Genomic DNA, 24,488 nt, shown 5'->3' on the forward strand with positions numbered 1-24,488 from the left:
TGCTCAGTTTAAAGGCTGACGGGAAGAATTCATTAGTCGTAAAGAGGTTGGCCATAAGCTGAATTTAGCCAGAATTTAAACTCTTCATAAAATTCTTCACCCAGACACATCCTTTTACCTTTTGGCATTCTAAATAAATTCCCAACTATTAATCACTCTGCTACTCCTAGGTTTCACTGTGGTCTTGTTATCCTAATGGGATTGCAAATTCCTGTAAAGTGGGATTCAAACTATTCTACTCCCTTATTCTGGGTAGAGCTTAGTTCAGTTCCTTATGTAGAGAAAATTCTCAACAGATATTATTTTTAGCACTCTCATTTGTTTATTCTTGGAAGAAATATTTAATGTCCACTATGCGCTGGACATTATTTTAGTTGCTGAGGATATAAAGGTCATTAAACCAGGCATTTCTTTCCCCCAAGGAGTTTATAATCTAGAAAGACAGTAAATAGTAATAGGAAAACAAAGTAAGTACAGAATGTAAGAGATATCCTAAGTAACTATGTATATTTACATATATGTATTTTTTTCCCCCATGAATTCTTTCCAGCATTGTGGATGAACAACCACAAGCAATTGGAGAGCTAAATGACTTACTTAAGGTGGAAAGAAAAAGATAGGAAAAAAAAAAAGTATTTTTCTCCCAGTGTAGGTTCTCCTTTGTTAACCATTTCTAAAGTCATTGGTAATATGATGGCTGTGCTTTGGGAGTGTTATATTGATTGATTGTTACTTAGCTTTTGAGAAACTAACCAACTCTTCACATTTTCTCTTTCCCGTTATAGTAATTTGCCATCTTCCATGTATGAATGGAGGCCAGTGCAGTTCGAGGGACAAATGCCAGTGCCCTCCAAATTTCACAGGGAAGCTCTGTCAGATCCCAGTCCACGGGGCCAGCCTGCCTAAAGTGTATCAGCATTCCCAGCAGTCAGGCAAGGCGTTGGGAACACATGTTGTCCACTCGACACATACTTTGCCTCTGACCATGACCAGCCAGCAAGGAGTAAAAGGTAGGCTGACTATTTTTTGATTTTGCCTATTTGTCAGAACTCTGTTAACATGCCAGACCTATATATGCAGAAGCCCAGTGCCTGCGGGGTTGGCACTGGAACAGAATATGGGCCCCGTTAGATGGCGACAGTGCTTTCTCAGCCATAGAGAATGGTACCTAGGAAATGAGAAAATGGAGCCCATCTTTCTCTGGTGACATAGGACCAAGAGCTAATAAACGTACACCGTGCTCTTCTGGCAGGACCTGGGAAAGGGGAAGATGAACAGGATGGTGTTCTGACTCTGATGGTCATTAATCATCTAGCAGTACCTGCTGTTGAATACCAAGTCTATTTTGTAGTCAAAGAGCACTTGGTTTTAGTTCTAAACAATCTGTAACCTCCCTGGGCTTCAGTTTATTCATCTGTAGAGGAAGATAAACTAGGTCAGTTGGAGCTCAAATTCTGTGACTAATTCATTCTTTTCAACCTGGCACCTCTCACACATGCACAATTTTTAAAAAAGGGGTCAGAGCAGTGTTACTGGCTTATATTCTTTAAAACCTGAATCTTAGAATCAGAAGATAAAATTCTGTGTGAAACCTGCAGAGAAAGAAAATACTGATATAAAATGTCACACTTAAATATTTTGTGTGTGTGAAAAGAAGCACAAAAGTATGTACACACCAGGTTTAAGGGTAAGAGAACTATGTTTTCTGAAATTGTGTTATAAATCCTATAGTCTCTCTGATGAAAACTTTGTGAGAAATTAGAAAATAATCTAACTTTTGAGTCTTAATTACTTTTGTTCAATAAAATGCATGACCACAAGTAGCACAAATTTCATAGTTTTTTGGCTCTTCTGAAAAAAATGTTTCATGAATCCATTATTCTGAGAGATTTAAATTTTGCTTTGTAAAAGTAGTTTTATTCTTTAAGGTATATAAATTCAGGTTTAATTTTTTAGTGTCCCCTTTTACTCTCAAGAGTTTTAATGGCTGTGCAGCAAAACTAGATCCACACTATAAATCTTTTATTTATCCTATGTATAATATATATGTGGGCTTTCCTGGTGGCTTAGCGGTAAAGAGAATCTGCCTGCAATGCAGGAGATATGGGTTTGATTCCTGGGTGGGAAGATCCCCTGGAGAAGGGAATGGCTACCCACTCCAGTATTCTTGCCTAGGAAATCCCATGGACAGAGGACCTGGTGGGCTACAGTCCATGGGATCACAAAAGAGTTTGGCACGACTTAAACAACAAAACAACAGCATAATATATATGTACTTAAGTATATGTGTATGTATAAAACTTAGTTTCATGCTGATGAGCATGAAAATTTACTTTCATCATGACATGCATGTTAATTATTTACAGCTGATAAGTTTTCCTCCCTATCTGTTTTAGTGAAATTTCCTCCTAACATAGTCAATATCCATGTGAAGCACCCTCCCGAGGCCTCGGTCCAGATACATCAGGTTTCAAGAGTTGATGGCCCAACAGGTCAGAAGGTTAAAGAAGCTCAACCGGGCCAGTCCCAAGCCCCTTACCAAGGCCTTCCTGTCCAGAAGACCCAGACGGTCCATTCCTCATACCAGCAAGTCATTCCTCACGTGTATCCGGTGGCTGCTAAGACCCAGCTGGGCCGGTGCTTCCAGGAAACCATTGGGTCACAGGTGAGCAGCACTGCCCAGCCCATTTTAGTGATGTGTTCTAGATAGTCTCTTTTAATAAGACAGCCTTGATGAAATGAGGTTTTTGTAGAAGGAATTGGCAACCTGTGGGCCTGTTACTATAAATAAAGATCTATTGGATACAGCCAGATCCATCATTTACATACTGTCTATGTCTGCTTTCATGCTACTGACAGAAGGATTGTATACTTTCAGTGAGGTCATATGATCTGAAATGCCTAAAATATGGTCTGCAAAGACTTCCAGAAAGAGTTTGCCAACCTCTGACATATAAGATACTGTAAGCATTGTAAGATATTTGGAAGTACCTCTAAGATAATAGTATGTGTTGAACTTCCAGAAATGCTGTAAGATGTCCATGATTGCCCGTTGGTAGTTTTTCAGTTACAGTAATCTGTGAATAAGCATGTGCCAGACATGAGATTTGGTACATGAGATATATTCTACAGAGATGTTTGAAAATTTTCATGCCTTTTTGCAATAGTTTGCTGGTTAATGGATATAGTCGTTTTGAATCCATCAGACAATAATAATTTGTCATCTTTTATTTTCTTATAAAACTATATAACTAGAATAGCAGTGTATAAGTTGTTTGAAGTATATTTTAAATATTGCATTTATGTGTAACTGTAGGCCTATATATTGTTAAGTGAGAGAGAAGTTGAATTTTCTTTAAAACTCATCATTGAATGTGCATGGTAAAAGCAACAGAAAATTACTGGTTCCTCTGCCACAGTTACTTGGTGCGTCCTTCTTTGGAATTAGGTGATAATGACATAGCTTTGTTCTGTGGTTCTTCTCCTGTCACTTATTATGGTTTTAACCCCCTGTGAGAAGAATAGGTGAGATCTGTTTATCTACTGTTACCTGAATCTTCAAAAAATGATGTGTGTCTGTGTGTGTGATATATGTTGATAATAGAATGAGTCATTCTCGCTTTTGAACCTGGAGAACACTTTTAGGTGCCGGGCAAGTCTATGGGTAGGTCATCTCCTTTCTTCTCGTTGTTTGGTTGCTATCGTGTCCAAGTCTTTTGCGACCCCATGGACTGTAGCCTACTGGCTCCTCTGTCCCTGGGATTTCTCGGGGAGGAATATTGAGGTAGGTTGTCATTTTCTTCTCCAAGGGATCTTCCTGACCCAGGGATTGACCTTGTGTCTCCTGCATTGGCAGGGTTTCTTTACCACTGAGCAACCAGGGAAACCCTTTTCTCCTAAAGGAAGAAGCAAAATTGGTTTGTAGACCAGAATGGAAAGAAGAGCCATGTAGAGTTTTAAAACCTTGGTTAGAGCCATGGGCTCAGCACTTGGTGGCAAGGAACCAGCTTCCTTATTTGTAAAGTGGAGACAAGAGTATGGGGCTTGGTCAGAATTAGACTAGGCAAAGTGACATGCTCTGCAAATGTTACAGAACTATAAAAATACTCGCTTAGAAAATGCTTACCTATTGAGAGAGTCAAACGTAAAAATAGAGCAGGTGATTGCTTTTGTCATGTAACTTCACTAAGGCAGGGAAGGTTTAATCTCCCACTCAACCTTGGTCTGCCTGTAGAGCCTGAAATGCCTGCTGAAAGGGGGGCTTTTTCTTCCTCAGTTGAAGACCAGGTTTAAACATGCTTTTTGCAGAAGGAATATCATCAAGTTACATTTAGCTTAGAAGTAAAGACTGGATTACTGTGTCAAAGGCAAGTTTTTACAGGGGCAGTGGGGCTGAAGTAAGCCTCATGCACTGCACAATTTGCCCCAGAAAAGCCTTGGAGGAGGAGGATGAATTTGGTGTCATTTGCATTGTTTAGTCATTTCAGCTTAGGTCGATCATGAGGAAAAAGCACGTCCTTTTAAAATTCTGTGCCCAGTATCTTTCTCCTTAGTTTCCAAATTGGAACACAGATGGTAAAAAGCAAGAAAATGAGATGTCAACAGACCGTGTTATTCTTGTACATGTAATTGTAGGCAGACACTTGCTCACTGGAAAGAATATAAACAAATTATTTACTTTTAGGCCTAAGGTGGATTATACAATTCACATGAATTGAATAGTTGGTGGAATTATCCAAATAATTCAGACTCATTGGAATACATTTTTGCCTTATCTGGATATTTCTCTGACTTCTGATCTAAATGATCCAGACAGTGACCTCAATGCTTAATTCATTTTGCATGTGTAGTCAGTAATACACAGCTTCAAAATATTCTCAGAATACATTTTTTTCCTATTGGTGAGAAATGTTGAATGCCTATGATTGTCCAATTTGTGCAATTAAGATGATCCAGGCATTAAAAAATTACTGACAAAATAGTCAATAGTATATAAGATGTATGCTACAGAGGTGTTTGGAAATATTTGTGTTTTCTTGCTATGGTTGGTTTGCAAATACAGCTACAGAGGGAGGTATAAGTGGATTTTAAATGAATGACAGAAAACCCTAACGAGTACTTAAACTTTTATTATTTATTTTAAATAAATACTGGTGTTTTGCTCAGTAGCAAGATTCTTATTCACTGTAGATTACACCTACTGAGAACTTAATGTCATAATCAGTAAGCACCTATGCTTATGTATTGCCAATAGAAGTCATATGCAACATTTGGTAAAAATACTCTTGTTTCTGTAGCACATTCTAAAAATGAAGCAGTAAACTTGAGGTTGAAAATACAACATGAACTGTGATCAGTGTATTCGAATGCATGAGACTTTCACAATAGAATTTCGGGACCTGCTTGGATAGTGGAGGAAAATGGATGATTGGTTAGGAAACTAAGCTCACAGAGAAGAGGGGAGAAATTAAACAGACGAGAGAGAACACTGTAAGAAACAGGTAAGAAAGAAGCATCAGAAGAGATGAGAGAAGTAAACTAGAGTTCCTGGAAGATGTTGGTACAGATATAAAGTCTTTTAAACCTTAGGTTTAAGGCAAAATAAGTGACTTGGTGTCAAAGTAAAACTAGCATGATGCCCCTTTGATCAAGTGATCAAATTCAGAATCATTAAAAGCAGGACAAGTGACATTATGTACCTCCTGATGGGCTACAGTATGAAATGTACAGCAACACCTTAAAAGGATTCTTGCCAGAAATACATAGCAGAATCTAATTGAGCCTTTACACCTAACCTCTAGCTTACAGGGAATACTGAAGGTGAAGAAACAAGCCAAAACGATCACATCAAAAAGATTGATAAATTGTTGCTTGGTTTCTTTGAAACATTCATATCATTAAACACACACACCCACCCACACACACACACCCACACACACACCCACCCCCCCACCCTCACAGGGAATACTGAAGGAGAAGAAACAAGCCAAAACTATCACATCAAAAGATTGATAAATTGTTGCTTGGTTTCTTTAAAACATTCATATCATTAAACACACACACACACACACATTTCCCCAGAAAGACACACACACACATACTGACTTCCCCAGAAAGAGACTAGAGAGATAACAGCACATCTAATGTATGAACCTTAATCATGGTTTAAAAAAAAATATCAACACCCAGCTCTGAAAGACATTTAAAGAACAATTGAGGATGTTTAAATATAGACTGGATATTAGATAGTATTTTGGAACTATTCTTTTCTTAGCTATGATAATGGTATTAGAGGTATGTAGGGCAGTGTCCTTACTCTAGAGTGAGGAATGCCATGATGTCTGTAATTTACTTTTAAATGCCCTTTATACACAAATATAGCAAAATTGTAACAGCTATTGATTCAGAGGTAGAAATACAAGTGATTACTGTTTTTATTCTTTGAATTATCTCAGCATATTTGAAAATTCCTTATAAAAAAAAGAAAATGTGAACATTTTCTTGACTTATAAATAGAATAATATAATTTTAAGATGAATTTAAAAGCCCTATGTTTAGTACATTTAATGAATATCTAGAAAATTTTAAAAGTTGCAACTTTTGAATAAGATGGAAGTAGATATGGACATGGTAGACATGAGGAAGCCAGGGAGGAGAAGTTGGCCTTGGTCCAGTTGTGAAATGATCAGAGTCCAATCTAAGAAGTCAACTTGAAGATAAAGAGTTGAATGCAGAGGCTTTTGTAAAGGATCCAGCATCAGGATTTGATTATGGGCTGTTGTGAAGAAAAACATGGTGATGAGCTGGACTATTCTGAACTTACTGGCTTCAGAAATCAGATAAATGTGCTGTCTGATTGATTAATTGACCCTTGCAGGGGAGGATTATGAGGTAAAGATGAGTAGCTACATCTTTGTTTTAACCAGTTCCATCCTTGATTGATGTCAAGAATCAGGTATTCTTGAATATCAGTCAGGGAATCCAATGCTGTTTTAGAGATGAAGTGAGAGAGGATTAATGGAGAAAATTCAGTGGTTAGCGAATAGACCTAGTGATGATAGATAAATAATACAGATTTTTTGGACTTGTCTTAATATTATAAAGTGGAAAGAATACGAATAATGTGATTAGAAATATCTAAAATGTTTTTTACCTTGATGGAGAGTGTCAAGATAAAGGGGAACATACCTTTCTATTGTGATGTTTCATCTTTCAGAGTCCTAAAAAATAATTTATTCTTAAGATTATATATACTGTTGATTTCTATGTGAATCAGGCTGGGTACAGGAATCACTAAATTCACCTTGAAGTATTAAGAGAACAGAAATTAATAGAACATATAGGGTGATCAGGGCTTCCCCAGTAGCTCAGCTAGTAAAGAATCCACCTGCAATGCAGGAGACCCTGTTCAATTCTTGGATTGTGAAGATCCCCAGGGGAAGGGATAGGCTACCCATTCTAGTATTCTTGGGCTTCCCTGGTGGCTCAGACAGTAAAGAATCTGCTTGAAATGTGGGAGACCTGGGTTTGATCCCTGGGTTGGGAAGATCCCATGGAGAAGGGCATGGCAACCCACTCCAGTATTCTTGCCTGGAGAATACCCATGGACAGAGGTGCCTGGCAGGCTGCAGTTAGTGGGGTTGCAAAGAGTTGGATACAACTGAGCAACTAAGCACAGGATGGCCAAGAGAAATCGGTTTCTTGAATGTAAATCAAGTTTGAAGTATACTACAATAAATAAAAGATAGCTAATAATAACCTACTGTATTGCACAGGGAGCTTTATTCAGTGTTCCATAATGAACCTATATGGCAATGGAGTCTGGAAGAGAGTGGACGTATGTATATGTATGGCTGATTCCCTTTTCTGTACAGCAGAAACTAACACAATATTGAAAATCAATTAGAAAGATGGTAACAATAACCCTGTGTATGAGACAGCAAAAGAAACACTGATGTATAGATCAGTCTTATGGACTCTGTGGGAGAGGGAGAGGGTGGGCAGATTTGGGAGAATGGCATTGAAACATGTATAATATCATGTATGAAATGAGTCGCCAGTCCAGGTTCGATGCACGGTACTGGATGCTTGGGGCTGGTGCACTGGGACGACCCAGAGGGAGGGTATGGGGAGGGAGGAGGGAGGAGGGTTCAGGATGGGGAGCACGGGTATACCTGGGGCGGATTCATTTCGATGTTTGGCAAAACTAATACAATATTGTAAAGTTTAAAAATAAAATAAAATTTAAAAAAAAAGAAAATCAATTATACTCCAATAAAAAATTAAATAAATCAAGTTTAAATAGTTGAAAAGTCATAATTTTGGCAAAGATAGGTATCAGTGTTGCCTACAGTAAGCACTGGTACTCCATAAATATTTGAAAATATTTCTGATATTTTGCTCAATAGATTAAATTAGAATTACATTTCTAGTGGTTATAGTTATTTCAACATTTCCAGCAAGTTTTCATCTCTAATGTGTGCTTAGTCACTCAGTCATGTCCAACTCTTTGCAACCCCATGGACTGTAGCCTGCTAGGCTCCTCTGATCATGGGGATTCTCCAGGCAAGAATACTGGAGAAGCCAAATTTCATAAAACGTCCCTCAAATCTATTTTTGCACCATAAGGTCATTGAATGGGTACACGTTTTCCATTGTTCAAGGGTGTCCTTTAGTCTAAATGGATTTTCTTAACAGTGACCCAAGTTGGAGACTTATTTGGCATCCAGAGTTTTTGATTGTTTCAAACATGTTTTATGTATTGCCCAATTACTGGAAATAAACATTTACAGTGACCTAATGATAAGATGATGTTGTGAAAGTGCTGCACTCAATATGCCAACAAATTTGGAAAACTCAGCAGTGGCCACAGGACTGGAAAAGGTCAGTTTTCATTCCAATCCCAAAGAAGGGCAATGCCAAAGAATGCTCAAACTACCGTACAATTGCACTCATCTCACATGCTAGTAAAGTAATGCTCAAAATTCTCCAAGCCAGGCTTCAGCAATACGTGAACCGTGAACTTCCTGATGTTCAAGCTGGTTTTAGAAAAGGCAGAGGAACCAGAGATCAAATTGCCAACATCCGCTGGATCATGGAAAAAGCAAGAGAGTTCCAGAAAAACATCTATTTCTGCTTTATTGACTATGCCAAAGCCTTTGACTGTGTGGATTACAATAAACTGTGGAAAATTCTGAAAGAGATGGGAATACCAGACCACCTGACCTGCCTCTTGAGAAACCTGTATGCAGGTCAGGAAGCAACAGTTAGAACTGGACATGGAACAACAGACTGGTTCCAAAAAGGAAAAGGAGTACGTCAAGGCTGTATATTGTCACCCTGTTTATTTAACTTATATGCAGAGTACATCATGAGAAACGCTGGATTGGAAGAAGGACAAGCTGGAATCAAGATTGCTGGGAGAAATATCAATCACCTCAGATATGCAGATGACACCACCCTTATGGCAGAAAGTGAAGAGGAACTCAAAAGCCTCTTGATGAAAGTGAAAGTGGAGAGTGAAAAAGTTGGCTTAAAGCTCAACATTCAGAAAACGAAGAGCATGGCATCTGGTCCCATCACTTCATGGGAAATAGATGGGGAAACAGTGGAAACAGTGTCAGACTTTATTTTTTTGGGGCTCCAAAATCACTGCAGATGGTGACTGCAGCCATGAGATTAAAAGACGCTTACTCCTTGGAAGGAAAGTTATGACCAACCTAGATAGCATATTGAAAAGCAGAGACATTACTTTGCCAACAAAGGTTCGTCTAGTCAAGGCTATGGTTTTTCCAGTGGTCATATATGGATGTGAGAGTTGGACTGTGAAGAAGGCTGAGTGCTGAAGAATTGATGCTTTTCAACTGTGGTGTTGGAGAAGACTCTTGAGAGTCCCTTGGACTGCAAGGAGATCCAACCAGTCCATTCTGAAGGAGATCAGCCCTGGGATTTCTTTGGAGGGAATGATGCTGAAGCTGAAACTCCAGTACTTTGGCCACCTCATGCGAAGAGTTGACTCATTGGAAAAGACTCTGATGCTGGGAGGGATTGGGGGCAGGAGGAGAAGGGGATGACAGAGGATGAGATGGCTGGATGGCATCACTGACTCGATGGACGTGAGTCTGAGTGAACTCCGGGAGTTGGTGATGGACAGGGAGGCCAGGCGTGCTGCGATTCATGGGGTCGCAAAGAGTCAGACACGACTGAGCGACTGAACTGAACCGAACTGAATGATGCCAGATGGTATGAAAAGACCTTGTGAGAGATGGACGGTTGGGAGTCCGGCTTCCATGCCGGGTGTGCCACTGCCGCTTTGTGAAATCATGTGTTTTTTGTTCATTGTGGGAACGTGCCCCTTAATTAGACAGTCGTACAAGATGTGACAAAAATTCAAGAGCCTCAAGACTTTCCTGTTGCAAGTGCCAAAAGAGCAGCACACTGCACGTATGAATGCTTGCGTTAATGAGAACAGAAATACCAGAAAACCTGAAGTAGATGTAAGCGGAAGAGAGAGGATGTTTTTAGTACAGCACTCTAGCACAGATAATCAAATAACACTCAAACTCACTTTCATAGTTGGCAACCGTAATATCCCCATATTGTTGGGGAAAAAAGCTCCATGGGTACAAGACGTACAAACTATAAGGTGTGAAATAAGTTATAAGGATATGTTGTACAACATGGTGAATGTAGCCAATATTTTACAATAATTATAAATGGAGCATAAACTTGAAAAATCGTGAATCACTATACGGTATACTTGTAACTTACATAATATTGTATAGCAACTGTATTTCAATTAAAATAAGGAAAGTTTAATTTTAAAAACCATAAGAAACACTGTAAATTCTATAGAAGAAAGTAAGCTTTTATGTGTATTAGGAAGAAAAGGACCACTTCTTGATGTGAAATCCTGGTATCACTGAAAAAAATCTTTCTTTCCTTTAATTGCTGGTCATATAAATAATAAGCCCTCGGGCAAAAATTAAACAGTTTGAGATCCCCTTAGAGGTTCTAGAAGTTGGACAGGAAAATAGAAACAATGGACCTTTGGAGAAAGAGATTCTTTAACTGAAGATTGGTCTTTTTGGCAGATAAATTCAGTAACATTCTCATGTTCTAAACCACAACACTGGGATACGCACATACTTCTGAAGGACCAGATTCACTTGCTTTTCTTATAAAAGAAAAGAAAGCTTAAAAAAAAAAAGCATCATGGAGAAACTAGCATGAAAGTGTGAGCTCACTGAAGTGGGAAAGTATATTAACTTCATGGCTGAAAGTACTTTTTTAAAAAGTCTCAGGACTTTGAAGAAAAATATTTCCTTGTTTCTACCACATAGAAGCCAATGAAAAAATAGAGCTGTCTGTTGACTCTACAGCAGAAAAAACAGAGATGGGTAAGTAGAGATGTATTGGGTTGGCCAAAAAGCTTGTTTGGGTTTTTCCATAAGCCTCTTAGGTGGCATGAGTGGTGAAGAGCCTGCCTATCAATGCAAGAGATATAAAAGACACGGGTTCAATCCCTGGGTTGGGAAGATTCCCTGGAGAAAGGTATAGCAACCCACTCCAGTATTTTTGCCTAGAGAAACCCATGGACAGAGGAGCCCAGTGGGATACAGTCTATAGGGTCACAAAGAGTCAGACATGACTGAAGCAACTTAGCATAGCACATATAAGATGTTACGGAAAAACCCAGACAAATTTTTGGCCAGCCCAGTAGACATACTGATGGGCTTCAGACTTTGAAAGTCTCTTCTCATTGATGAGAAAGGAATTTAGTGCTCAATTAAGGGATCTAGGACATGAAATTCTGCTTAGAAACCTCTTCTTTGATTTCTTCAGACTCTCCTCTGCACTGATGATGAGCATTACTGGGGTGAGGCCTGAAGTGAGGATGAAATACTAATTTTATCCTGATAGGAGGATGGTGCCAGAATGGTTGTAACACTTTCACACTGGTTAATTCCATAATTGAGTCCATAACTTACATAAATAGATGAGAAGTTTCAAAAAGGAACAACTATTAATATAAAGCATTTTACTGTAGACTTTCGGCCTCTTGCTTCTGTGTTATCCTTATGTGGTGAGGTGAACGGAGTTAGCCAGGCTGGCTCAACAGCGGGGTCAGGTGTGTATGCGGTCCTCTTCCCCACTTCCCCAGGCTTTTGGGGTCAGGGCTCTCCTGGGTGAACTTGACCTTCTTGCAGAGGTGCTGCTGGGCAGTGATGAGGGAAAGTAGAGCCAGAGTTACCAAATATCTCTGCTTTCTCCAGAAGCAGAGAGCCCCGTGAGAGTGTGTTGGTTGCATTTACTGCAGTTTGGCCTCCTTCAGGTGGAATAAATCATAGCCACCAGACACTTCCTATGCCATCTGAGATTTGCTTCAGTGTCATACTCCAGTAGCCCTTTGGCATAATCTAAGCAATGCTTAACTGACTGGTAGGGAGTCTGGTTGTCCCCAGTGGCTCTGAAATGCTCATCTTTGCCAGACCTTACCTATGTCAACAGCAGAGTGTCACCAAAGGTGTCATATACACGACACCTCGCGCGAGAGGTCCTGGACCTTGCAGTGTCACCTGCTTTTGCTCTGGCCACCTCTGCCAGATGGACTTCAGGCAGGGGCCCTCTTCTTGGAGTCAAAAAGATCAATAGAGCCAGGGATATGATCCAAAGGGGAAACACACACTGCATGTGAAAGAGAACATGTCTCCATGTCACTGGGCTTCTGCCAACAGCAGGAAGAACTGCTGGTTTTACTTGGATTGAGAATGTAGGACTGAGACATTAGGATAATCAAAATATAGATTGTTAGAACTGAAGTAGAGTAATTCAGAGAATGGGTGATGACCCAGACGTTACCTTTCTTACTGCCTAGCATCCCGTCTTTACCCTGGCAATGCCTTCTGGGCACCAGAAGGGCTGTCAGTTTTGAGTGTTTACTCACCCTGACTTGTTTGATAGACAAGTGTGTTTATGCTTCTTCAGTCCACTCAGGTGGTTTTCATTTTATTGGTAGTGAAAATGCCTTTATCATGACATAGAATATCAGATTTCCATATTTTATATCTCTAGGGCTCACTGAAATAATATACCTATTTTAATTAGACTCTTGTTTTTGCAGAGGAGTAGGCATTGAAAATAATCATGGGGCAGTTCCGAGTAGATGCATGTTATTTCACTTCTGGTATCGGCAAAGTGGCAAGGTTTTGTGGTCATTTGAAGACGACAATTCTGAGCATGTTGGAAGTGGTTTTAAGAGATCATGGCTTGAACTGATGGCTGGTTTAGGCTCTTGTACATTACAGAAATGTTTGAAGAGTCACAGCTGGCATTTCTAGGGTCTGATGTTGCTTCTTGGCTTTGTCTGCATTGACCCCTTGGAATTGAGATGCTAAAATGAAGTGGAAACAGTGTCAGACTTTATTTTTTTGGGCTCCAAAATCACTCCAGATGGTGACTGCAGCCATGAAATTAAAAGACGCTTACTCCTTGGAAGAAAAGTTATGACCAACCTAGATAGCATATTCAAAAGCAGAGATATTACTTGGCCAACAAAGGTTCGTCTAGTCAAGGCTATGGTTTTTCCAGTGGTCGTGTATGGATGTGAGAGTTGGACTGTGAAGAAGGCTGAACGCTGAAGAATTGATGCTTTTGAACTGTGGTGTTGGAGAAGACTATTGAGAGTCCCTTGGACTGCAAGGAGATCCAACCAGTCCATTCTGAAGGAGATCAGCCCTGAGTGTTCTTTGGAAGGAATGATGCTAAAGCTGAAACTCCAGTACTTTGGCCACCTCATGTGAAGGAAGAGTTGACTCACTGGAAAAGACTCTGATGCTGGGAGAGATTGGGGGCAGGGGGAAGAGGGGATGACAGAGGATGAGATGGCTGGATGTCATCACCAACTCAACGGAAGTGAGTTTGGGTGAACTCCGGGAGATGGTGTTGGACAGGGAGGCCTGGCGTGCTGCGATTCATGGGGTCGCAAAGAGTTGGACACGACTGAGCAACTGAACTGAACTAAACTGAAAATGAAGTGGAATCATCTGACTTACTAAAAGCACAAACATAAGCCACAACCCAATCCTTCAGAACCCGATTCATAAATTTTAGTGAGAAAAAAAAACAGCATTGCCCTTTGTTGAAAGATATCAAAAGGATTCCCGACTTTGCTCTGCACCTTCCCCCACAATAATGGTAACATTATTTTCTTATCCTTACAGTTTTTCTCCCTTTTTCTTTTTTCATATATAAAAGAATTTATATATGAAATTGGATGTTGTTTCAATGAGCTCATTCTTTGAGACTGTGCAATTTACTGTAGTAACACTGCTGTTTGCAGTTAGGAAATTGATTTTGAAGGAAGTGTTTCAGAACCTGTTAATGAGCTTCACATGAAAATGTCTGTTTTTCTGTCCACCCATTTACTGTATTCTCAGTGAATTCAAAAGTGTCCAGTGCTCTCAGGTCAGCCCTTTGATGAACAGGGATTTGCCACCATTGAGGATATTTCAAATAGTGTAACATCAGCCCTGCATTTTGAAATCCAGACAGAGGAGTTCTAAGTATTTTGAACAAAGAGCACTGCTCTCAAGATGGTACTTTGAAGAGGACTGCTTTAGAGTGTGCAAGCTTTGACGGAGTTAGGAAAATGGTCTAACGGTCTGTGGCTTTGGGGCAGGCATTTTAATGAGGCAGTGTATTTTTAAAAAATATTTGATAGAGAGCATTCACATTTATGGCCTTAGTTGACCTTCAAAACAACTTCAAAAAACAAGGAGAAGTGGGTATTCTTGTCTCCCATTTACTTAAATGAACCTTGAGGCTCAGAGAGGTGAGGGGACTAGCTTATATTAGTATTTCCAAGACAATCGCTCTTTTTCCATTTTGGCAAATTCACCATGTCCCTGGCCCTTGGTTTCTTTATTTTTCAAATAACTGGTTTGGCTGAGAAGACTACCAAGGCTCCTTTTAGCCATGCAGTGCTCTGACTGTGATGATTTTGACATCTTTCTTCTTTTCCATAGCTTCAGATGCCACTTTTACTTACTCATAGTATCAATGGACAAAGCAAACTGTACAAACATCAAAGACAGTCAGTACCCAGAATCATCTTTCAAATCTATCCCGCTTGAGAGACTCAAGTGTTGGCTCCTCCAAAAAGCCTTGCAGTCCTCCTTCAATGCACATTGATCCCTCCTCCCTAACCTTTTACTGCGTGTGAAATCCAATCAGACCATTTCAAAGTTAATTGTCCTAAAGTTGATTTTTGTACCTCTCCTCTCTCCCCCACAGACTAGTGCTTTTCATGAGGATGGGCCACTTATGAACTGAGCTCATTACTAGGCACACATGAGTCATCAGCAAATATATTAGTATTAGAGTAGGCAAGGTTTACTGTAGTCCCAAATCCTGCAAAAGCTTACACTTTGTACACACTCGATGTCTCACAGGTGAGCCAGGGACTCAGGCCAACGGTGGTCTCCACGGCTCTGCTGCTGTGCTGTGTGGAATGCACGGCCTCTCACTTCCTGCGGCAAGGAAGACTCATAGGTTGGAGTCTTAACCCCCAATGTGCCTGTAATTGGAGATCGTCTGTAAGGAAGTAATTAAGAGTAAATGAGGTCATAGGGTGAGGCCCTGATACAACAGGATTAGTGTTTTTTGTAACCAGAGAGCTCCATCTCTTTGCCAGGTGAGGGCATGGCAGGATGGCAGCCTCCTGCAAGCCAGGGAGAGTCCTCACCAGAACTGGCCATGCTGGCACCTTGATCTTGACCCTCTGGAACTCGGAGGGGAAATGAATGTCTGTTGTTGAAGCCACCCAGTCTCTGAAATTTCGTTATGGCAGTCCATGCTGACTAATAAGGGTTAGGAACCGGAACATGTGGGGAGGCAAGTGGTTCTTTGGTGAGCAGCAAATGTTCCTGCCACAAGTGGCAGAGCAGTGGTCAAGACAGCCATGGTTCCCTGCTCACAGGGAATTAAACCTCTTAATATGACTTGTGGCATTCAGTTTTTCTATACTACTTGCGACCAAGCCACAGGTAATTATTAGTTTTGAGTTCTGTGTACTTGGATGAGATACAGAAAAACTGAAAGCTTAACCAAATGAGGCACGTGTTACAGTTTATGTAGTGCTATAAGGCCCCAAACGGTTTTATGTTCCTTTCAGTATCTTTCTTTGTAAACAAAAAGGAAACTGACAGGCAGTGAAGCTGTATAGCAAGAATTTCTCTCAATACAGCTCTGGAAATAAGCTTTGGGCAGAAGAGGCCTTTATGTTCATCATTTGGGAGAGATCCGATTACTGTAGTAATAACCATGCCATGCCAATCTGCCTGTCTTAATTTCCGTCCTCATCTTGGGTCTGTCTTTATAAAGGAAGTATCCTTGGTAGTGGAGTTAGGATAAATTTCATCTCTGTATCATCTAGTACTAGGATTTATGATGTTGTTTATGTTTTGCTGCAAGGGGAGGTTAAGGGAATTATGATGTTGGAATATAATCATGACAAAGCATAATTATTCCTTTTGCAATTTAAGAGTAGCAAGACACACATATCATAGCCTGCTAGACTTGACTATTGAAATCCTCAAATCATTGTAGAGGTGGAGAAAACAGGCAGCCCAAATTTGACCGTTTATTTAGAAAAGATGTCAAGTAGAATCATAAGTTTCATGCTTAAGAATTTTTTCCCCTTTTATGTTACTTTAAAGCCATTTTTTGCCTTAGTGTAACTTTAAAAATACCATTTCATAAAACTAAAGTCGTTGTCTGGAATTCCTTGAAGCCATGGTTTGGCTTCAGTAGGCTTTAAACAAATACACTGTCAGAAATCAATGTGGATACATTTACAACAGTTAATGCCCTAGTCACAGTAGATACTTTGTAAAATCAATACCCTGAAATATCAGAGGATTATGGTTGTATCAGATACCCCAAATGCCTAACATTGCTTTAATTACTCTAATAAAAGAAAGCTGGGTGAACTTTAAAAAAAAAAAAAAAAACTTTCCTGTAAAGAATGTTCTACTCAAGCCAAAGCAAATTTTTTACAAGTTCTTTTAGAAAATCTGGAAGTATTTAAGCGTTTTCCTCTTCTTCTTGTGAGACAATGCCTGTTACCCTGCCAGTGCTCCATCGAACAATATTCCCCTTTATGACAACAGGCCTTTAGAACAAGTTGATCAAATATGTTGCGTTAGTGATAGGGTTCAGAGATTTGGACGCTTTTTCTTATTGGCACATAGACATAAACATATTTAATGTTCTGGTACATGGATGCTGAAGAGCTCTCATGAGGTTTTCTAGTTTGATTTGGAGCCATGGTTGGTCCACAGGCTCAAGGAGGACTGTTTTGCTCAGAAGATGGGCAGAAGTCATTTTGCCAGAGTGGAGATGTGTTTATATCATAGTGAAAAGATTAATAGAAACAAAGAAGAGCTGTGACAGGAGTTTGGATTAATCGTTACATTACTTGCAGGGAGAGCTCTTCCCATGACGGTCCTCATTCTGGTTTTTACGAGAAATCCCAGAGTTTTTTTTTTTTTTTTTAAATAAGTGGGTTTAATAAGTGGGATTCATGTTCCCTCAACCAGATTCGTAGAACTGAGGGTGTAGTTTCTTCTTGCCAGAATACCTTGAGGCTTTTTGCCAGAACATTGGAATAAGGTACTTCTGGGTGTGGTAGAGGTGAGTGTGGCATTTTCACACATGGAATAATTCATGGGACACCTGTGCAGTGTGGGTTGATCAATCATAATGTAACTTTCTGAACAGTCATACCTCAAGGCATGGAAAGTCTGCATCTCCATGCCTATCCTGAATAATTTATTTCACTTATTGGTAATTATCTATTTATTATAGTTCTTATAGTTTAGAAAGGAGTCACTGAAAAGCCACAACTGTTTTTAGAAAGAACTGTTTGTTTGTTTGTTTTTGGTAGTGCCAACCAGCAGGAAAAGGGGAGGACGTGAAACAGGGTCCAGAAGAGGAAGCCCATTCTGGTTATCACTGATAGAGCTGGTCTAGGTCAGGGCATGATGTTAGGATGTGGAATCACATGGCGGCAGAGAATCTAGTGTATTAACCTGACAGGCAGGGGACATTCAATGAACGTGGACCTTCACAGGTTACCCTCAAAAATCATAGACTCTAGGCTTATCAGTGAATGTTCACAGTTAGTCTGTCCTTAAAGTTTGATTGGTGAGGAAGCTGAAGTCCAGAGAGAAATAAACTTGCTTCATGTCTTGTTTTGAGTTTATGGTAGGTAAGGACTAAAACTGAGGCTTTCTGGGTCTTACTCCAGTATCGTTTCTGCTATTCCATGCAGGCTCTTAGAAATCCTCATTTCTTCTGGAGGATTTACAAGAACCGTTGCTCTCTGTATAAGTTGGCTTGGGCTGCCATCACAAATATTGGGTTGGCCAAAAAAGTTTGTTCAGGTTTCTGTAACATCTTATGGAAGAACCCAGATGAACTTCTGGCCAACCCAATGCTATAGACTGGGTAGTAGAGATGACCAAAGTTTATTTTCTCCCAGTTCTGGAGATTGGAAGTATAAGATCAAGATGTTGAGAGATTTAATTCCTGGAAGCTCTCTTCAGGCTTCCCTGATAGCTCAGTTGGTAAAGAATCTGCCTGCAGTGCAGGAGACCCTGGTTTGATTCCTGGGATGGGAAGATCCACTGGAGAAGGGATAGGCTACCCACTCCAGTATTCTGGCCTGGAGAGTTCCATGGACTGTATAGTCCATGGGGTCGCAGAGTCACACGCGACTGAGCGACTTTCACTTCACTTCAGGGCTGTCTTCCTGGTTTGTTGATGGCCACCTTCTCACTGTCTTCCTAGGGCAGAAAGAGGGCTCTAGTCTGTCTCTCTTCATAAGGACACTAATCCTATCACAAGGGCCCACCCTCATGACCTCATCTAAATCTAATTATGTCCCAAAGGCCACACCTCCTAATGTCATGCTGTTAGGGGTCAGATGTGAATATGCACAGAGAGGCACAACAATATTCAGTCCATGGTACTAGCTGAACAGGAAAGAACAGACATTCTCTGGGGCCTGTCTCAGGGAGTCTGTGTTCTGCGGTGTCTTTGCGCTTGGGCCGTGATGCTTGGGAGTGGATGCAGAGTAGTAGGCTCCATTATTGTGGTTTCATGATTTTGGTCCTCTCACCAAGACATGACGTATGACAAGAAGAATCTTGATGTCCCCAAAGTGAAGTCATCTGTTGCTTAAATACTGATATTAACTGGTTAACTCACTGTGATTCAGTGATACCATGTTGTCCTTATTGAGTAGAAGTAAAATGAAATCACAAACTCTCCACAGCATTAACCCCCTGACCTTTATTTTTTAACAAACTAGTCAGATAACTTTAGCGAAAACCTGAACATTTTTAGCAAAATCTTAAGAATATCTTGTTTGGGAACTCACCTGTGGTCCAGTGGTTAAGATGCCACACTTTCATTGCAGGGGACATGGGTTCAATTCCTGGTGGGGGAACAAAGATCTCCTTGCTGTGCAGTGCAGCTTAAAAAAAAATAATAATAATATCTTTTTCTTTTTAAATTTCTCTGTGTTAGTCACTCAGTTGTGTCTGACCCTTTGCAGTCCCATGGCCTGTGGCCCACCAGGCTCCTCTGTCCATGGAATACAGTCCATGCAATTCTCCAGGCCAGAATACTGGAGTGGGTAGCCTTTCCCTTCTCCAGGGAATCTTCCCAACCCAGGGATCAAACCCAGGTCTCCTGCATTGCAGTTGGATTCTTTACCAGCTGAGCCACAAGGCAAGCCCAAGAGTAATGGAGTGGGTGGCCTATCCTTTCTCTAGTGGATCTTTCTGACCCAGAAATTGAATCGGGGTCTCCTGCATTGCAGGCAGATTCTTTACCAACTGAGCTATCAGGGAAGCCCTTTAAATTTCTAGATCTAACTTATTTTAATGCAGCTCTTCTCTGTAAGTTGGGACACTGTATTATATTGAGTAACTATTAGATTACTCGGTCATTTGTTAAATAAGCCCAGGTTTTTAAACAAGTGACCCAGAGGGAAGGGGTCTAATATTGATTCTGAGCCAAGCATGTCTGGACACGTGGCTGTCTCATGTAGAATCTGCCTCCATGCATTGTTTAAGTTTTGAGAGCTTGGTGGAAATGGAAATTTTTAGTTCCATTTAAAAGAAGAAATAGGCAGAGAGACTGAGAATTTTGCCCATGACCATGTAGGTGGTGATGGATAAAGTGAGGATTTTGACACATTGATCCAACTTCAAAAGCTATACTTTTGTCCTTTATTCAGTTCTGGGTCATCTTTATACAACTTTTCACTGGTCCCACATCCGGGAATAAGATTGTGTGGGTAGGTCAGTTTCACAATCATAATGTACTAATTTTGCCAAACACAGAGATGCCTGGGAGTTTGTATTGGGATGTCTCTTGTTGGGGACAGCATTTGTTGGGAAAGAGATCTTTTGTAGTGAACTTAAAAACGCCCTTCTTCTAGTTCTTTGAGGAGAAGTATAGCCAACACTTCTCTAGTAATTTAATAATTACCTAGTTTTGTTATGGGCCTCTGATTACTGATCATATTGATCAGTAATTTCTTCTACTTTCTACTTTTCCCCATGAATGATGTACTCTATCCTAATAATTCATACTTACTTTTGAGGGGAAGTATCAGATGTAGACTGGAGGAGGGCATGGCCACCTACTCCAGTATTCTTGCCCGGAGAATCCCATGGGCAGAGGAGCCTGGTGGGCCACAGTCCATGGGGTTGCAAGGAGTCTGACACAACTGAAGTGACTTAGTATGCACACACAAACCAGATGTAGAGCACTATACTTTTATAAAACACTTAATCTTTTCTTTCTCTTCCTCCTCCTCTTGATCAATATTTCTGTTTGCCATGCTGCTTCACAGATGCCAGATATTTCACTGCAAGCAATCCAGAACTCTTTTGCTTTGACCTTTCCTTTTTCCTGCCTCCTGATTAATTTTGATATCCAGCTACAAGCTGAATCCCAGATTGGGAGAATGCTCCATGCCTTAGCTCCACTTCATTCTCTGACTTGCCCCACCGGCTCGCGGTTCCTTTGCATTTGGCCTGCCTTCCTCTGTCCTTCGCCTACTCTCGCCCTGGCGTCCCTTCCAGTTGGTATTAGGTATTGGGCTTAGCTAAAGCTGCTCCATCCCTTTGGAATCTTTCTCCCCAGTCCAGCCGTTGAGTCACTGCCTTGTTTCAGTTCTTGCCTAAACACTGCTCTGCATACTCTTACAGGAAAGAGAGTTGCAGTGAATCAGCCTCTCTCTCCTTTCATGTTTTACTTCGGTACAATCTCTAGGAGCATTTTAAAAATCTATATTACTTTAATAGTTTAGTTTCTCTGTGTTTCTTTGGTTCCAGTGTCTTAATCTCATTGAGAGAAATGTTCTTTATTCAAACTCAGAGTCTTTTATACTTCAGTATATAATGGTTCCTGATAGCAAAATAAAGTGAGTTACGTACACATGATAAGATAATTTGTAAGAGTATTTCAGTATTAACATTTTCAAATGTCTTCAGTTTTGGGTCCTTGACATGGTTGCCATCTTCATAAAGCAGCCCGTTTACTCCTAAAGTATCTGAACTCTTTTAAGAAATGTATCCTGAGAGCCTAACAAATTGACCAGCACTGTAACTCTCGGTAGGTTGTACCCACATAAGATATAAGCTGAGGAGGATGGTGGAAATCCAGCCAGCCCATGCTCTGCTTACCAAACACTATGTCCTGGTGCAGAACACGCCCCAGAAGATGACTGTCTACTAGGCCCTGCACAGGGGCTGACGGGATAAGGTTAGCCATGCTTGGACAAGCACTGTGGAATCTCACCACAGTCCTTTGAAGTTGGGATTACCATCCCTTTGTCTGGGAACTAGTCTGGAGATGCTGGATGGTGTGTGGAACATCTTGTCAGAGAGACTTGAGGTTTAGGTCCAGGTGTAATGATTCCACACCATTGTTCCTTTCTTTTCCCCATGGCTGAATCTTTCCTGGGGAAGATCCACTGGCCTGGTGCAGCAAATGTTCTTGAAATGAGGATATTATAGGTACTAGTCATTTTAAGGTGTGAAAATTGAATCTCTTGAAACCATATTCCAATATTTATTTATCATACTCTCTTCAAGTGATTGTTCATCTATGAAGCAATTCCATTGGCGAGTTTTTAATAGACAAAAAGTATAAGCCATTAAATTTAAATCTTAATGCTCATATATTTATAGGGAGATCTAAAACCAGCTGTCATCACAGCTTTATTTTGAGTGGCAGGAAAATGTTATGATATTTTAAAAGTGAGGGTTTGCAGGTAAGTGCTGCAGATAAGTCTACAGATAAGTGTTCTCAATCAGGTCAAGATTTAGAAGAGTTCATGGTTTTGCAATCTGTTAATTCTTAACAATGTTTAACAAAGGCTTTTACACCATTGTTTGTAATAACTTTTTTTGCTGTAAAAGTAGTACCATGAACTTTCATGGAGTAATTGTGATGCTTTCCAAATAGTCTTACCTTCTGATGTATGGTGCTAGTCCAGATATGCAGATAGTAATGGTTGATGAGTTATTTTCATGCAGCCAGCCTTCTAAGAATCATGGTGATTAGGGCTGGGAGGAGTTCTATTTGTTTTCCTCTTTTTCTGTCTAGTTTGTGTAGGTCCCTTAGGAGTAAGCTCAGACTGGTATGAGCATCCCTGGCCGTGTTGATTTGAGGGACGAGGTAAAGCACAGAAGCTGGGTAGGAGTGTATCTGCCCAGACACCGTCCTGTTAGAGACAGGAGAGCAACTCAATACTTGGGGTTGGCTCTAATATTTCCTTTGTCAGTAATGCGACCTATCGGTGTATATTGAACGTGGAGCCCTAGATCTGACAGACCCCCTAAGAGACATCTGCTCTTACCCTGGGCATTCCCACGAGATGATCCTTCAGCCTTCAGCATCAGTGAAGATGCTGACCTCTTCCATTGTTGAGAATCATTCAGTGTTGAAAAGGTCTCCTGCTTAATGAGTAGAATCCTCTTTTCTTGTGAGCTGGAGCCTGTAGTCCTGCTAATACCTTCACCATGCAGATAACTTCAAGCAACAAGTTTGTTGAACATGCCTGAACTCTGCTGTCTGTCTGATTATCTCTGCTTTCTTCAGCTGATAGTCACTGAACCTGGTAGCCTGAACCTTTATTGTTCTGTTTGGACCACTCTAGGTGGGCCATGCATTTGCTGAATCCTAGCATGGACGTGTGGGGTCCAAGAGTCCCCTAATGTGCAGCCCGGAGTTGTGTGACCTTTTTGAGCTTTATCGCATTGCTCGATGGACAGCATAGGTTTTCCTTTCTGGCTTGAACTAACTAAATATTGGGTTATACAGTTAGCACATTTCTCCTGGATTTCTAATAAGATATGCCTTGAAATGAGAGACAGGCTTTCTCTGAAAATGTGGTGAGTGATTCACACAAGAGAAATTCCATTTGTGTTTTTAACTTGTAAAAAAATCACTTTACTCTGGGAATAAAAATGTAGCTCAGTAGCATCAGCCTATGTCCATGTGATTATGTCTTATTGAGAAGTAGACTCCTCCAGGCTGACAGGGGGCATTCGAGATTCTAATGTCTCTTTCAATGTCATTGTCTCCTGTGTGGACTTTTGGTATGGAGGGGAGATCCTTCCTCTACCTTCTTTTGTTCTAGATGCTTCCAGCATCCAGGTAATATCAGGTGCTGAGGAACCTCTTGTATGAGAGAAAGTCCTGCATCTGGCTGCAAAGATCTCAGGTGGAGTTTCTTGCTGCCCTTTGAAATCTCTGCATAGGTAATTAACTAAAGGGGCGCCCATGAAACCTCATGCCTTTTACAAACCTGACTTTATCTCCGGCAGTCTGTCCTCATACTGTGCAGACCCAGTTTTGAGAGGAACACACAGCGTTGTGGTACCACCTACCCTGCCATTTATTTAATCGACTTGGATGGCTTGTGCTGCTCTTGGCTGTGGACCCGCAAAAACAAAGCCGTAGGATAAAGCAGCCTGAATCCTGTAATGAAAACCTTGTACCATTTTTTTGAGGCCCAGTCGGGAGAAATGATTTATTTTTGCCCTCCCAAATCAAACATTCTAGGAATCCAAGGTGAAAATTGGATTTTAACTGCTACCAGCATTTGGAGCATATAAAATCGGCAAGTGTTGAGAGTTTTGCTTGATGAGGAGAAGAACCTAGAGGGGCTGGGATGAGAATGGTCTACATGTGATGTGCACTGGTGTCTGACATAAATCTGACTGATCATACTGGAAGTAAACCACAAGCACGCTTTGGCAGCTGATTGCAACCGTGGAGACCTCTGTGTTCTTCACATATCATTTTGTTTGCAGTCTTAACGCCTGGAGCGTTGTTCCATCTTCCTTCTTCCTTGCTTCGTATTTCAGGTTTAAGCCTTCTGTTATTAAGCTGAAGGAGCC

General features: G+C 40.6%; 1 protein-coding gene across 15 annotated transcripts in view; it reads left to right on the forward strand.

The window, feature by feature from the left end:
- LTBP1 (latent transforming growth factor beta binding protein 1) overlaps positions 1 to 24,488 on the forward strand; it is a 456,484-nt gene that overhangs the window by 235,571 nt on the left and 196,425 nt on the right. For all 15 annotated transcript variants that reach the window (XM_024998486.2, XM_024998488.2, XM_024998487.2 and 12 more), the window contains 2 exons: positions 786 to 1,010; positions 2,397 to 2,665. In XM_024998486.2, the coding sequence (XP_024854254.1) occupies positions 786 to 1,010; positions 2,397 to 2,665 (494 nt within the window). The remainder of the gene's footprint in view (positions 1 to 785; positions 1,011 to 2,396; positions 2,666 to 24,488) is intronic.

The sequence above is a fragment of the Bos taurus genome, chromosome 11 (assembly GCF_002263795.3).
Source record: "Bos taurus isolate L1 Dominette 01449 registration number 42190680 breed Hereford chromosome 11, ARS-UCD2.0, whole genome shotgun sequence".
Classification (NCBI taxonomy): domain Eukaryota; kingdom Metazoa; phylum Chordata; class Mammalia; order Artiodactyla; family Bovidae; genus Bos; species Bos taurus.